Here is a 15,606-nt window from a genome sequence, read left to right as displayed (position 1 = left end):
CCCTCCATCAGAACACATCTCTTCTCTTCTTCTGACAGCACAACTATACACATGTACTGCCTGCTGGGGCCGGCGTGGGAGAGTCCGTTGTCTGTTAGAAGAGGAAAAAAGGGCTGAGGAGGTTGCAGCACAAAATTAAAGGAGATGATTACATATCTAATTCAGATTAAATTACATTAAACATAAATTCACTTGTGCACTCAGGTACAGGAGTTGAACAAGTAAAGTTAACATTTAATGGTGTTGGACAGCATTATATTTTAAACAAATTGCATACGTGTATTAAACACAAAACCCAATTGCTATCAACCAGAAAGTCCCAGTTTTTATAAACCTCCCCAAGCACCTCATCCAGAGGTATTCCTGCAAATGACAGTAGAGGGCAAGAGAATCCATGATATCAGGTGAGGAGAAGACACTTGTTCGACGGCGCCGTAAAACGATAGTGCTGAGATGAAGTAGCCGCGTTTTTGCACATGCTTCCGGTACAGATCGGGCAGCCACAGGACCCTAGAGCCACTTCTGCAATAGCAGTCACAATAACGGCAATGGCAGAATCCAGAAGCCAGAGCTTTGGTAGCATACCTTAGTGCTCGTCTTCCACACAAAAACAGCCATACTTTTTCTTTCAACCAAGGGGCAAGACAGCCAAAGGACCTGGCAACTTAATGAGAGATTCAAACCAACCAGCAGTCTAACTTAGATTTAACCTCAAGTTTGTTGGCTTCTCGTTCTTCTGTATTGATCTGGAGCACTTAGCGTTAGCTTTGACTACAAGCTGTCATTGACATTAGCCTAGATACACGATGTGGTGCAGCCTGGACACATCGTCAGTAATGAACCCGGGGTCAGCAGGTGTTTCAGGTCTTAACATCAGACACCCGAGTGACCCAGCCAGGGGTGACCAAGCCCCAACTTTTTTCCAGGTAGCGCATTATGCCACGCATCACTCCTCTTCACCCAGAGCCAACTGGAAGCCCTTTCTGTGGCTTCCAAGATGTTCCTAATGGCTAATCTTCTTTGCAGCCCAACAAATCCCCAAGAGTCCCAGGGCCCGGTGTCGAGACCGGCCTGCAAAGCCCCTGCAGTCAACTTCAACCGGCCGACAGTGGGCCTTCTACCCATTCCGCTGACACTCAGCTACCAGACCTGCATACCTGGCTCGCTTCCTTTCTTGTGCCTCCTCCATCCGATCTTCCCAGGGGACAGTTAGCTCTGGCAAAACCACTTGCCTGGTTGCCATGGACATCAGGACTATGTCTGGCCTGAATGTGGTAGCTGCGATGGTGTTCGGGAACCTCAGTTGTTCTCCCTAGGTCGACCAAGAACTGCCAGTCCCTTGCTGTTGCGAGCAGCCCAACCTGGGCCTTTGGCTGGGGCTGAGGCTTCTTAACTGCTTGAACAAAGGCGATGGTGCATTTTGTTGGGTGTTGCTGCTTGGTGTAGCTGATCCCAGTGCAGATGGTGTTTACTAATTTCTGCAGAACTTGGTCATGGCGCCAAAGATACCGCCCCTCTCCCAAGGCCTTTGGACAGCAGCTCAGACTGTGCTCCAAGGATTTCCTTTTTCTGGTAGAATTGGCAAGCAGGTGAGTCCGCCAGGCCCCAGCTGAACAGCTTGGAAGGGCTCAGGAGGACATCACACTCTGACTGGACCAAAAAAATTGACCCGGTGTGATTCTGCCTCCCAGAGTTCTGCCCAGGTGATCTTTTGCCCGGTTGTATGTTCCCACTTGGTCCTGGCCCCCTGCTTGCATATACCCACCATTCTGCTATACCGAGCTTCCTCCACCTCTGCCCATACCTCCTCCAGGATCAGCTTTCATCTCTCTTTTCCTCGGGCTTTACCGTAGCAAAGTCTTGAGTTGCTCCTGAGCCCGGCTTGACCAGTTGCCAATACTGAGTACACAACAGAGTGTTTTCTCATTCATTCATACGTAGACTCCTGATGTTATCTGTTAAACTGTACAACAGTTAGAAATACCATTGAATTAGGCTAAGTCCAGAGTAGGAGAGAAACATTACATAACATTCCTGTACTAGCTAACATGAGCTATTATCAAACGGTTTGTTGTCGGAAAATGTGTATCCCTTGTCGAGTTTATTCCTTGTTGTTACACCAGAACCCTGCACAACCTCCACCTATCCTGTTCTTGAACCATGGCTGCAGCGTTTAAACAGAAATCGATAGCACCCACCTCTGGTTTCTTAAAAAAAGGCAACTCCCTGCTCACTGTCATTAAGCCCAACCTGACCTTTATTTGGCTGTAAAATTTTTAGGCATGTTTGCATTTAGGTTCACCTGAACATAAAAGAAATCCCTATTTCTCAACTTTTATGATTTATTGTAACTGAAAATACTATATAGGTTTGTTTAAGTTCAGCGCTTGAAGTCAAGCCTCATACACCCTCAAAATGCATGTACATTTCATCAAGTACAGTACAATTTCGCCCACCAGTGGTGTCAGTCATCAGCGCAAAAGCTTCGTTGATCAGTCCGAGAGAAAATGTCATTTATCAAATGAGTTTAAAGTAAGTAAAGACACCAGTAGGGTTGTAGTAATTCAGCTTGGCGGCGGACTGATATCACGGACTAGAGCTTTACCCCTAATGCTTTATTCACAAATTAGCAACGGATGCATTGTTGGTTGCACTGAGCCAGGTCACCTTTGAATTTTATGGGAATACAACTTTAAATTGTATCTAAAAATGCCGCGGGCTGGGTGAAACGACATTTCCTTTCTTTCACATACGCAAGTACATGATAGAAATGACAACAAATGGTTCTTTATCCCTGATTCTGGAAATACCCAATATATCTTATCTTCATCTCAATCACTGATAATATTGTAATGACCACTGGAGCACCCGCAGGAAACCCACGCAGACGATTCGCTACAATATTAACAATATTTATAGTTACCCAAAATGGGTGATTTTGACCTGATCAGCACACAAGGGTTGAATGCAACAATTTACAAGCCTTTTTTTTATGGCATGTCAGATAATCTTCTAACTCTAATGTACCATGTGGAATCCGGCCTCTGGGAAAAGAGCATGAGGACAGATTTATGCTTGATTATGGTATGATAGCGTGCCAAATAACGTGTTTTTGTCCCCCTTTGCTGTCAGGATTTTAAGGAACAAATCATTCACCACCTGGCCACTCTGGTCCTGCTGTCATTCTCCTGGTGCGTCAACTACATCCGCATCGGGACGCTGGTGATGCTCGTGCACGACGCCTCTGACGTTCTACTGGAGGTCAGTCGAAGGGGGAATTTGCCCATAAAGCGAAGGGCCAGAAAAATAGTATAAAATAAAATAAATTTGGGAGCGAAAGGGGGAGGGGGGGGGGGGGAAGAGTTTTAATAAATGTTTCCAGCTGCAAGATGCACTCGGACTAATTAGTCAATTTGTGTACACCAGCGCTGACCTTCGCCTCGCGTTGTGTAATGATTTGATTAAAACAGGGGTCTGAAGGGGGCTGGCCTAGATTTTTTTTATGAACTGTGTTGTGAGTTAAGTGAATTTAGGGTTGGGTGTCCAGATGGACCACTATGTTGTCTACTCCAAACTAATAGAATCCCCCCCCCCCCATACTGGTGCTCCTTCAGAAAGCACCTGGTGCTCTCAATAAGCGGTTTTAAAGATAATCACACAAAAAAAAAAAGATTATGGCCAGAAAATATCCTGGGCTTAAATATGATTACTGGGAAAAAAAACCCCTCATCCAGCCTAATTCCAGTCTTCTTCCCGTGTGTTGCCGGTGATTGTGGGTAACTAACAACACTTCTCCTTCTTCTTTGCAGTCTGCCAAGTTGTTTAACTATGCCAAATGGGAGAAAACCTGCAACGTCCTGTTTCTGGTGTTTGCCATCGTGTTTATGGTGACACGGCTCATCATCTTCCCCTTTTGGTGAGCCGACAAGTTGCGTGTGCATGTGTACTGGTGTGAGTCAACACGTGCGCGTGTATGTTTCTGTGTACGCTAATACATATGGTCTTCGTTATGCAAGCTGAGAGACACGATATTGCAGGGGGGGTGGGGGGTGGGTTGAGAAAATAATTTTGGAGAAAAATGCTTGCTGGATGCTTGCTGACGACCCTCTGTGTGCTCGGGATGGCTAATTAAAACGTTAGGTTTGTGTTTCCACGTCAGCCGCTTAATGGATATGGAGTCCACTCTCGGATGTTCGACCTCGCTCAACTGATAGCTCTGTTTATAAGGACAAGAAACGAGTTGGACCTGCACTGGGTTTTGGTTGTCGTAAATTGAGCGACCTCGCGTTAAGTGTACACTCTTCTCTGTTATCCCTTTCCCAGGCTGATCCACTGTACCTGGGTGTACCCCGTCTATCATTACCCCCCCTTCTTTGGCTACTACTTCTTCAACGTGATGTTGGTGGTTCTGCTGTTCCTGCACGTATTCTGGGCCTACCTCATCCTGCGGATGGTCCAGAAATTCTTCTTTGGCACTGTGAGTCTGTGTGTGGGTTGGGCGGTGGTTTGATGAAATTTATTTGGGGGGTGGGGGGTTTGATGTGTTAGCTGGCATCTGGTTTCTCATGGTTTCCAGATGTGAAGATAAAGTCATCGCTTGGTCAGCGGGGCCAGCGAGGGACTTCATACAAATAATATTGTGGTGTTGTTACTACCGGTAGCGTTGTAATCTTTGCATCCGGTTAAAGTAGACGTACATCTGAGCTATATATCTGATCACGCCGTCACTCGTCACTGCAGCTTGAGACTTTTCATAAAAGGTCCATTCGCGCGACCCGCCGCGAGTAAACCCGAAGAGGAGCTATGCAGGGCAGCAGATGCTGAACCATGATGCACATTTACTTCGTGAACATATTTTGAGCGCCATTCTGTCTCTTCCGGCTCCCTTACAAAACCCCTTTCACCGTCAGTTACAGGTCAGTGATGTCAAGGTCACACCGATCGCCGGTAACCAGCTCCAACGCTTCATGCTTAAAAACCTTGAACATGGCAACAGCAAAACATTCAGTCGAATTTGGTTTTTTGTTATCAATAAATGACATGTATTGTTTTTACTATGCCTTCATCCACAACCGTTCACAGCTGTCTGAAGAATTGTGAGGGAGGGGTGGTGCTCCTCATGAATATTCATGAGCTGACCTTTGACTGACATGTACAAGTAAGGGTTTCGGTTTGATGAGTTGATTTGATTTGATTTGATTGGCTGTATGTAAATGAGTGTCTGATGACATCATTAGTATCAGAAAACAGATCAGCTGAGAGAAGCTGAACTATTCTATATATATATACATATATATATATATATTTATGTGTGTGTGTGTGTGCATAAAAAATAAAGTGTGACTGAAATTAAAATACTAATATTTTCTTACATCATATATTACTGTACTGTCTCTTTCTACTGGGAATGTGAACCTAGCACAAAAAGTAAGGAAATGTGTGTTTGGTAGATGATGTCTTCGGTGTAACGATGCTTCTTGGCAGTAAATCAGGCAGCTGATGGTCAGCACCTGGGGTAGCAGAAGCTCAAAACAAGAGTCAACAGCAACAGCAAAATAAGCTGTTTGGCATCGGCCGAGAAGATTTGGCAAATTTTTCACGGGCGCAGCCCACATACTCAGCTCCGCTGCTCATCCCAAAAATGCGTGTTCCTTCCAAACGTGGCGCCATTTAAAAGGGGAGTAAACAGGCTTTCCAACGGTATGAGATTTATTGCCAAGAAGCATTGTTACAACAAAGACATAATCTACCAAACACACATTTCCCTACTTTTTGTGCTAAGTGTATGTACTAATATTTTCCTATATCCCGTACTGAAAGAGACAGCACAGTCATATGTGGTCATATGTGATGTAGGAAAATATTAGTATTTTAATTTCAGCCACACTTTATTTTCTCCCCAATTGTACTTGACCAATCACCCCACTCTTCTGAGCTGTCCTGGTCGCTGCTCCACCCCCCCCCCTGCTGATCTGGGGAGGGCTGCAGACTACCACATGCCTCCTCCCATACATGTGGAGTCACCAGCCGCTTCTTTTCCCCTGACAGTGAGGAGTTTCACCGGGGGGGTCATAGTGCGTGGGAGGATCACGCTATTCCCCACAGTTCCCTTCTCCCCCGAACAGATGCCCCGACTGACCAGAGGAGGCGCTAGTGCAGCGACCAGGACACCCCCCCCCCCATCTGGCTTCCCACCCGCAGACACGGCCAATTGTGTCTGTAGGGACGCCCGACCAGGCCGGAGGCAACACGGGGAGTCGAACCGGCGACCCCCGTGTTGTTACCAATGGAACTGACCGCTATGCTGCCCGGACGCCTTTCAGTCACACTTCAAAACAACATCAGTTGGTGTAAAATGTTCCTCGCAAGTATGTTTTAATATCTCGTTTAAAACTCAAAGCCCACCATTCCTTCGCTTTCGTAGCCTGTTTCGGAGTAGATGTACACTACCGTTCAAAAGTTTGGGATCACCCAAACAATTTCGTGTTTTCCATGAAAAGTCACACTTATTCACCACCATATGTTGTGAAATGAATAGAAAATAGAGTCAAGACATTGACAAGGTTAGAAATAATGATTTGTATTTGAAATAAGATTTTTTTTACATCAAACTTTGCTTTCGTCAAAGAATCCTCCATTTGCAGCAATTACAGCATTGCAGACCTTTGGCATTCTAGCTGTTAATTTGTTGAGGTAATCTGGAGAAATTGCACCCCACGCTTCCAGAAGCAGCTCCCACAAGTTGGATTGGTTGGATGGGCACTTCTTTGAGCAGATTGAGTTTCTGGAGCATCACATTTGTGGGGTCAATTAAACGCTCAAAATGGCCAGAAAAAGAGAACTTTCATCTGAAACTCGACAGTCTATTCTTGTTCTTAGAAATGAAGGCTATTCCATGCGAGAAATTGCTAAGAAATTGAAGATTTCCTACACCGGTGTGTACTACTCCCTTCAGAGGACAGCACAAACAGGCTCTAACAGGTACTATTTAATGAAGATGCCAGTTGGGGACCTGTGAGGCGTCTGTTTCTCAAACTAGAGACTCTAATGTACTTATCTTCTTGCTCAGTTGTGCAACGCGGCCTCCCACTTCTTTTTCTACTCTGGTTAGAGCCTGTTTGTGCTGTCCTCTGAAGGGAGTAGTACACACCGGTGTAGGAAATCTTCAATTTCTTAACAATTTCTCGCATGGAATAGCCTTCATTTCTAAGAACAAGAATAGACTGTCGAGTTTCAGATGAAAGTTCTCTTTTTCTGGCCATTTTGAGCGTTTAATTGACCCCACAAATGTGATGCTCCAGAAACTCAATCTGCTCAAAGAAGTGCCCATCCAACCAATCCAACTTGTGGGAGCTGCTTCTGGAAGCGTGGGGTGCAATTTCTCCAGATTACCTCAACAAATTAACAGCTAGAATGCCAAAGGTCTGCAATGCTGTAATTGCTGCAAATGGAGGATTCTTTGACGAAAGCAAAGTTTGATGTAAAAAAAATCTTATTTCAAATACAAATCATTATTTCTAACCTTGTCAATGTCTTGACTCTATTTTCTATTCATTTCACAACATATGGTGGTGAATAAGTGTGACTTTTCATGGAAAACACAAAATTGTTTGGGTGATCCCAAACTTTTGAACGGTAGTGTATAGTTGTGTGGAAGTGGTTGATGGGTAGAAGCAGCCTGCCTTGCTCGACTGCCGGACAATTCCTGCAGCACACAGGCACACAGGCACACAAGCAAGCCTGCTTCTGCACAACCCCAACTATTTTCGACTTCTGCTGACAGTCATGTTTGGGGAGGAGACGATTCAGCTCGGAGCGGCGTGTTTTAGGGAGAGAAGGGAGCACTGTTGCGTGGGCGTTGAGACGCGAACTGTGACTGAACCTCAAAACAAACCGATCATTTGCTGCTGTTGCCCAGTTTTCTAGGTGAAGGACTACACTGTCTTCCAGCCATTTGCTCTTAACTCAACACCTTCCCTCTCTCCACATTCCTCCTCCCCTCCCTCCCTTCCTCGTTCCCCCCCTCTCGTCTTCTCCGGCTACAGATGACCAAAGACGAGAGAAGCGACAACGAAGAGGAGGAGGAGGAAGAGAGCAGTTCGGCTGAGGAGGACGAAGGACGGCACAAGCTTGGCAATGGATTTGGGGGTGACGAAAAGAAGGGTAAAAATGGCCACCTTGGACAATTCTCTCTGCCGGAGGACGTCTGCAAGTCGAAGACCGTGCGCTGACCGGCTCTCCTTGTGGGTCGGTGGAGCCTCACACCCAGAGGAGGGAATTCAGAGGGTAATAAAAACCATACAGGTGGACTAGAAAGCAGAAACTCGGTACACAGAAAGCACACACAACCGACACTAAATAATGCCAATGATCATAAGGTCCGACTGGCGGAGCGTCAAAGTGGGGCTACAACATGGCTCGCCCCACTACTACATTACAGATATGTTTGGCACAAACACACTACACACTCAGCCATGATGCGTGATTATACAACAGCGTCACTAAAACAGGGAAAGAGCGCTGCACAGTCAGTGTTTAAGGCCGGTTATAGACCGCTGGAACAAGTTATTTCGAATAAAAATCATCAAACACAAAATTATTTATGTTTTACTTTTGTTTTTTAGATCAGCGTAAGTCGCCTCTGAGTGGCCCTTCCGGCATTTGCCCACCTGGCCAGATGGCCGGTCCATCACCGAACACTAGAATAGACTCCAAATGCGAGAGAAACCAGTTATTGGGATGGCAGACGTAATAGACTTGGTGCCTAGATTATTCTCTTGGCTATAGATCCATCCATCCATCCATTATCCGAGCTGCTTATCCCGCTGTCAGGGTCGCGGGGATGCTGCAACCTATCCCAGCAGTCATTGGGCGGCAGGCAGGGAGACACCCTGGACAGGCCGCCAGGCCATCACAAGGCTCTACCAAACCAACATCTATCAAAATAGTTGGAGACATAATCCACACTGGTACCTGATGGTGGTATAAAATCAAGTTGCGGGAGAAGAATGTAGACTCAGGAGAGGGATACTGGACGTGCTACAGAGAGACAGCGGAGTTCATTATTCAGTGTTGCGAGGGCCACATGACGTACGTCTTGAAAAGACGAGTTCCCAGTCTGCACTGGGACAAAGGGAGGGCCTCTGCCATTCTTACTGGAGTGAGATGGTCAAGAGGATCGTAGCTCTCGAGTATGGACTCGGTCTCAAGCCCACATTTGGAAGGTCCCTGTCTCATCTCGGGGTCACAGCATAACGATTCGGACCTGGCTCAGTCTCTGTCAGTGCAGATATGTGTTCGTTTTTCAAGACCAGTCAAGTACACAACTTTAATCCCCCCCACGCCCCTTTTTTGAGGGGGGGGGGGACTTTTCCCACATTTTTCTCCCCAGTGGTATCCGGCCAATTACCCCACTCTTCCGAGCTGTCCCGGTCGCTGCGCCACCCCCTCTGCCGATCCAGGGAGGGCTGCAGACTACCACATGCCTCCTCCGATACATGTGGAGTCGCAGACTAAAGACCCGGTGTGGACCTGGTCTCACCTTGGTTGGCCTTGACTTCAAAGCTAATGGTCCCACTAATGTCGGGGAGCCTTGAGAAACAATCGTCGAGACCAGCTGAAGACGTGACCAGACAGTGCACGAAACTGGGTAACCGTAGCGACCAGTAGTGGGAGACTGTCGGTGTGGGTCTTGTGCCAGTTTAACCCCTGCTGTAACGCTCTGTGATTGGTTGAGAGATGGGGCTGCACCCTGCGTCACACATCCAACCCCAACCCAAGGTTTCCGGATGACGTGCTTCCTTTGGTCATTCATCATAAGAGCATTGTAGCACTGTGTAGAACAGTAGTCACAATGCATGAGCATGCCCCAAAAACCCTGAGACTACAAGAACTAGGTCAGGATCTGTGACCGGAAACAAAGGCACCAAAATTAGCCAAACACAACCCTGTCTCACTGATCCAACAAAAGATTGCTGACCACTAATCACGACAAGTCATTTTGTCTAAAAGAGTTGAAACACTGGGAAATCGGTGGGATTTAAAAGTTAGGTCGTCTGTCTACACCTTACAGGGGTCCGGGGCCAGGAGACACCACAGCTGTGGGACGGTCACTAGATGCTTATAGGGGGGGGGGGGGTACTAGTAGTAAAAAAAAAGCAACCCCACAGAAATTGGCAAAACGTTCTTCAAATAAGAAAATGGCTTCCTTCCATATCTTCAAACAAAGGAATTCTACTCACCCCCCATCATTGGTTCCATGGGTCCTATAATAACCAGGGTGGCAAGGTGACAATTCACATAAAATGTTAAATTTTACTCAAAATAGAGTAGGTTCAGTAGTTTCAGTAACATTTACTCCAAGCTGTGGTTAAATGACTGATCCCTCTAGACGGGATGACACGAATCAGGTGGAGGAGGTGAAGAGCAGTTCCAGACCTTCTCTGCCGGTGGTACGGAGGACATCCAGAGTAGTGGGCTGCCTAGGTTAACAGAGGTTCTTAGAGGCCCTACTTAATAAACACAATTTTTTGGGAGGGGGGGGGAGTTTTCCCCCCTTTTCGCCCCAATTGTACTTCGCCAATTACCCTATTTTCCGAGCCATCCCAGTCGCTGCTCCACCCCCTCTGCTGATCCATCCAGGGAGGGCTGCAGACTACCACATGCCTCCTCTGATACATGTGGAGTCGCCAGCCGCTTCTTTTCACCTGACAGTGAGGAGTTTCGCCAGGGGGACGTAGCGCGTGGGAGGATCAAGCTATACCCCCCCCCCGAAACAGGCGCCCCGACTGACCGACTAGAGGAGGTGCTAGTGCAGCGACCAAGACAAATACCCACATCTGGATTCCCACCCACAAACAAGGCCAATAGTGTCTGACTGTAGGGATGTCCGGCCAAGCCGGAGGTAACACGGGGATTCGAACCGGTGAGCCCCGTGTTGGTAGGCAACGGAATAGACCGCTGTGCTACCCGGATGCCCCTTTAAAACCCTATTGTTCCGCTCAACGGACACGTGGAGAAAAAGAGGCTGTTTGCAGCTCTGTACCCCTCAGGGCCGACACCCTTTCAGCTGAGGGACCTGTTGCGCAGAAGGAGAGCAGAGATCCAAACCCAAAGCCCGTATGTCTAATTCCTCACATATTGTTTTGATGCTATGGTCATACTGTGATTCAAAACATTTGCACCGTTGCTTCGCCACAAGCGTGGTTCATCCACCGAGGCCTGCCGGTTTTTAAACCAGCCTCCAGTTTGCTGACGCAGGCCATTTATGGACGCTGGGAGACGAATAGGATCCAGCGTTACCACGGACCTCGTCAGATAATTGGGGGAGATGGTTATAATCTCTGTGCATGTCTCATTATGCGACCCTCATCTGTTCTTCGCCAGCCGTTGTGGAGACTAAAACCTACAGTTAGACAGAGCCCAAACAGTTTTTAAGGTATATTTGCTGGTTCATGTGTAAATATTTACAAAAGAGCACATCTTTTGAGGATGAATTGTGCAGCTATGCCCAAATACACTGAACTATGTACAATCCTCCCATATAAACTATAACATATGGTGCAATCTACAACAGTGCCATAACACATTCAGCTGTAGTGCACATCCATGTAGGACAATGAAAGCTTTTGCATTCAAGATAAACTATTCAGGAATGATAACTTGAGGCGTGTGCCGCTCTCCATATAAACTCTGAAACGTGTTTCGGGCGGCCTCCGTGATCAGAAACAAAGTGAAATGCCGTTTGTCTGGATTTATTGAATGATGTAATTCCAAATATCTTGCTCTTCAATTTTCAACGCATTTCATTAAAGTATTGTTTGTTGACATTGACTGGTATGTGTGGATAACATGGATGACAGGGATGTTGGACTGTTCCTTCAGAACCAGATAACGTCTCGGCAACGCACAAGGAACATCCTCGACAAAAGCCTTGAATTCTTTGAGCTCGAGCGGTCCAGGACTCGTTCGGGCCTCTGGCCGAGCTGTACTTACTGTGGGGTGGGCCGTTGGCGTCTTTTCAGCGTGGGGAAGACACGGTCCATTAAGCCGCGCTGGAGGTGACGGCGGCCACTGGAAGTGTGCGAGGACTCTGCACGAGGATGAAGAGCTCATGGTTTACTAATGAGTTTGTTTTTGTGCCATAATATTTACATAAAGTAGGTTTATCAGTAAATAATTGGCTAAAGATGTAATGGCTGCTAACCCTTTTTTAATTCAAAAAGCTGACAGGACGCGGGAGCGGGGCAGGCTAAGCTAGCTGCTAGCCCATGCAGACCGGCAGTGCCGGTAACACCTGTAGTGATATAACGCCATGTATATCCACTGGAACTACACTAGATGTTATGTACTACCCGGACTGTTATTATGGTTACACCACTACCATGTATGGTTATTACGTCTGCCTACTGAGCCACGATTAAACCTGAGTTCTATAACCCGGTGTGGTCATTGATCCTCGACCAATACTACCCCAAGTATTACTTCAACACTGAGGGCGGCCTGGCGGCGGCCTCGCCAGGCATTGACTGTGGTGTTTTGGGGTCGTCATGTGGAGTGCGGGGAGGTGTGTTGAGGGTTTCTAGCTGGGAGAGCTGGTGTTGGGTCGGCTGGGAGAGCCTGGTCTGCTGTGTCTGGTGGGCCCAAGGACCACGGTCCTGCCTGGAGCTGCACCCCAGGAGGAAGCACCGAGGGCGGTCTGACAGGATGTGGGAGCGGGGCAGGCTAAGCTAGCTGCTAGCCCATGCAGACCGGCAGTGCCGGTAACACCGAGGGCGGCCTGGCGGCGGCCTCGCCTAGCGTTGACTGTGGTGTTTTGGGGTCGTTGTGTGGAGTGCGGGGAGGTGTGTTGAGGGTTTCTGGCTGGGAGAGCTGGTGTTGGATCAGCTGGGAGAGCTTGGTCTGTTGTGTCTGGTGGGCCCAAGGACCACGGCCCTGCCTCAAGCTACACCCCAGGAGGAAGCACCGAGGGCGGTCTGACAGGATGCGGGAGCGGGGCAGGCTAAGCTAGCTGCTAGCCCACGCAGACAGTCATCCTGGCTGGCGTTGGCTCCCTTGGACGGTGATTTTGTTTGTCTGTTTGCTTGTTTTTGTGGATATATGTGTTGGTTTACATATATGTGCTGGTTAGTATGTGTGTTCTTGTAGTTCCTGGATACGTGTTTCTGTCTTTGTGTTGCGCTGCTGTACGGGGCTGGGGGAAACGAGTCCTGATTTCTGGCCTTGATAGTCACTCACAGATACTGTATTGTGTCTTTTAGAGCAGTTCCACTGTTGTACACTAGGTGGTGCACATAGTCTTCAGCCAAATCAAAAGGCCGGCTGAAAACTATTGGCTATTGTTCCAAAGTTAAACAAAAAACCAAAAAACAAAAGAAAGAACACTTCCTCTCTAGAAGTGAATAAAGAGAGTGAGCGTTGCTTGGGGTAGGGGCCGTGAGCTTGAGGTGGCTGCTGCTGCTGCTGCTGCAGGCCTTTCTCTCTGGGAGCCTTCTTGCAGGAGCGTGCATGGCTGCAGGAAGCGAATGTGGGACATCGACAAAGCTGGATAATTCCCTTTGTACTTGGACGACTGTGCGAGGCAAAGTGGGACACGGGGAAATGTCTCGTACCGGCTGGCCCGTGCTCGCTCGGGCCCGCCAGAGAGGTCTGGCGCTCCCTCAGACACGAGAGTCATGCACCGGCCCGGGTTAAGTGCATTGTGGGAGTGTTCATGATGAAGTGCACATCACATGACCGCGCCCTGTTTCCGCATCCCACATTGTCGAATCACTTCCCTCTGTGTGTGTGTGTGTGTGTGTGTAACGGCCCTGGTTTCTGAAGGGAAAGCCCTCCAATGGGGTCAAAACTGTGCGTGTGCGTGCGCGCGTGTGCGCGTGAGCACACGGACGGCCACTTTTCTCACTTATTTCCAATCAAAGCCGGGACCAAAGAACAGCACGCGAGTTGCTGTCAGAGCTGCCGCGTGCTTAGCAGCGCCACTTCCGGCGGATCTGACCACTTCCGGCGGATCTGACCGGTTCTCCCACTCAGCCGCATGTGCAGAATCCGCACTTGCTTGAACTGCATGCACTAGACAGTGGTTCACCTAGCTTACTGATACACCTAAACAGCAAGGGGGGGGGGGGACAAGCCGTGGTCATTATTACGTCAGTCAGAGAAGCACGTGGTTGTCTCCAGCGAAGTGATGCTCCGTGGTAGTCCGTCATATATAGCTTCCTCTGGACCGCCGCATCCTCTGGCACTGCGTGGACGCGGATGTTGCATCTGCTCTTCAACGTGACGCTGGTTCTCTGCGTGAAAGCCACTTGTAACGACCCCCCCCCACACCCCCCAAAAACAACCACTGCCACATCTGGAGTAATCATCGTAAGGTTTAAAAATCCTTACCCCTTCAACATGCTTGTCTGCAGCGAAGATGTGCATCACGGCACACTGGCTGGACTGCGCTGATGGAGTGAAAGAAATCCGTGTGATGGAAAAGACCACCGCTGCATTAAGACTACAGACACACGCATGTGTGCGTGTGTGTGTGTGTGTGGGGGGGTCACTTATTGTATGGTATCCATTGTACGATCGCTTATTGTATGTGCGATAAGTGATCATGGGGATCACTTACTGTAACCAATATCGTCTAAATTCAATAATAACAATCTTAAAGGTGAAGCGGTAACCATAAGCAGCCATGAAGCTATCATATGTTTAAGTACACCCCCCTCCCCCTCCCCCTTCTGGAGTTTAAGTTCTGCTCATTCATATGGAAAATCCTGCACACGTTGCCATATGGAATGACAAAGCCACCACTTGTGTATATATTTTCTGTTTGTACGTAATGTATGTATATGTACTATGTACTATGTATGTATGTATGTATGTATGTATGTATGTACGTACGTACGTAATGTATGTATATGTACTATGTACTATGTATGTATGTATGTATGTATGTATGTATGTATGTATGTATGTATGTATGTATGTATGTGTGTATGTATGTATGTATGTATGTATGCATGCATGCATGCATGTATGTATGTACGTTATGTATGTATATGTACTATGTATGTATGTATGTATGTACGTATGTACATATGTTACGTAATGTATATGTATGTATGTATGTACGTACGTACGTACGTACGTACGTACGTACGTATGTATGTATGTATGTATGTATGTATGTATGTATGTATATGTACTATGTATGTGTATGTATGTATGTATGTATGTATGTATGTATGTATGTATGTATGTATGTATGTATGTATGTACGTACGTACGTACGTACGTACGTACGTACGTACGTACGTACGTACGTAATGTATGTATGTGTGCATGAAAAAATTAATTGCATGTGGTGGCCTGTCCAGGGTGTCTCCCCGCCTGCCGCCCAATGCCTGCTGGGATAGGCTCCAGCATCCCCGCGACCCTGAGAGCAGGACAAGCGGTTTGGATGATGGATGGGTGGATGAGTGGATGGATGGATGGATGTGATTGAATTAGATAAAAACTATGAAAAAACGGAAGTAACTCGCACAGTTGTCATGTGCCGCTCGGGGCCAGGCGAACTCATTCAGATTTATCAGACCGGGTCCGGGCTGCTCCAGG

At 47.5% G+C, this 15,606-nt stretch overlaps 1 protein-coding gene across 1 annotated transcript in view; it reads left to right on the top strand.

Moving 5' to 3' along the window:
- The window catches only part of cers3a (ceramide synthase 3a), a 30,498-nt gene extending 21,866 nt beyond the window's left edge, over nt 1–8,632 (top strand). Inside the window, exons 8-11 of the mRNA XM_056278557.1 lie at nt 3,133–3,261; nt 3,810–3,916; nt 4,324–4,477; nt 8,046–8,632. Coding sequence (XP_056134532.1) covers nt 3,133–3,261; nt 3,810–3,916; nt 4,324–4,477; nt 8,046–8,231 — 576 coding nt within the window. The 3' untranslated portion in view covers nt 8,232–8,632. The remainder of the gene's footprint in view (nt 1–3,132; nt 3,262–3,809; nt 3,917–4,323; nt 4,478–8,045) is intronic.
- Nucleotides 8,633–15,606: the final 6,974 nt, after the last annotated feature.

Source organism: Lampris incognitus, chromosome 4 (genome assembly GCF_029633865.1).
Source record: "Lampris incognitus isolate fLamInc1 chromosome 4, fLamInc1.hap2, whole genome shotgun sequence".
Lineage (NCBI taxonomy): Eukaryota > Metazoa > Chordata > Actinopteri > Lampriformes > Lampridae > Lampris > Lampris incognitus.
This window is presented reverse-complemented; position numbering and strand designations above follow the sequence as displayed.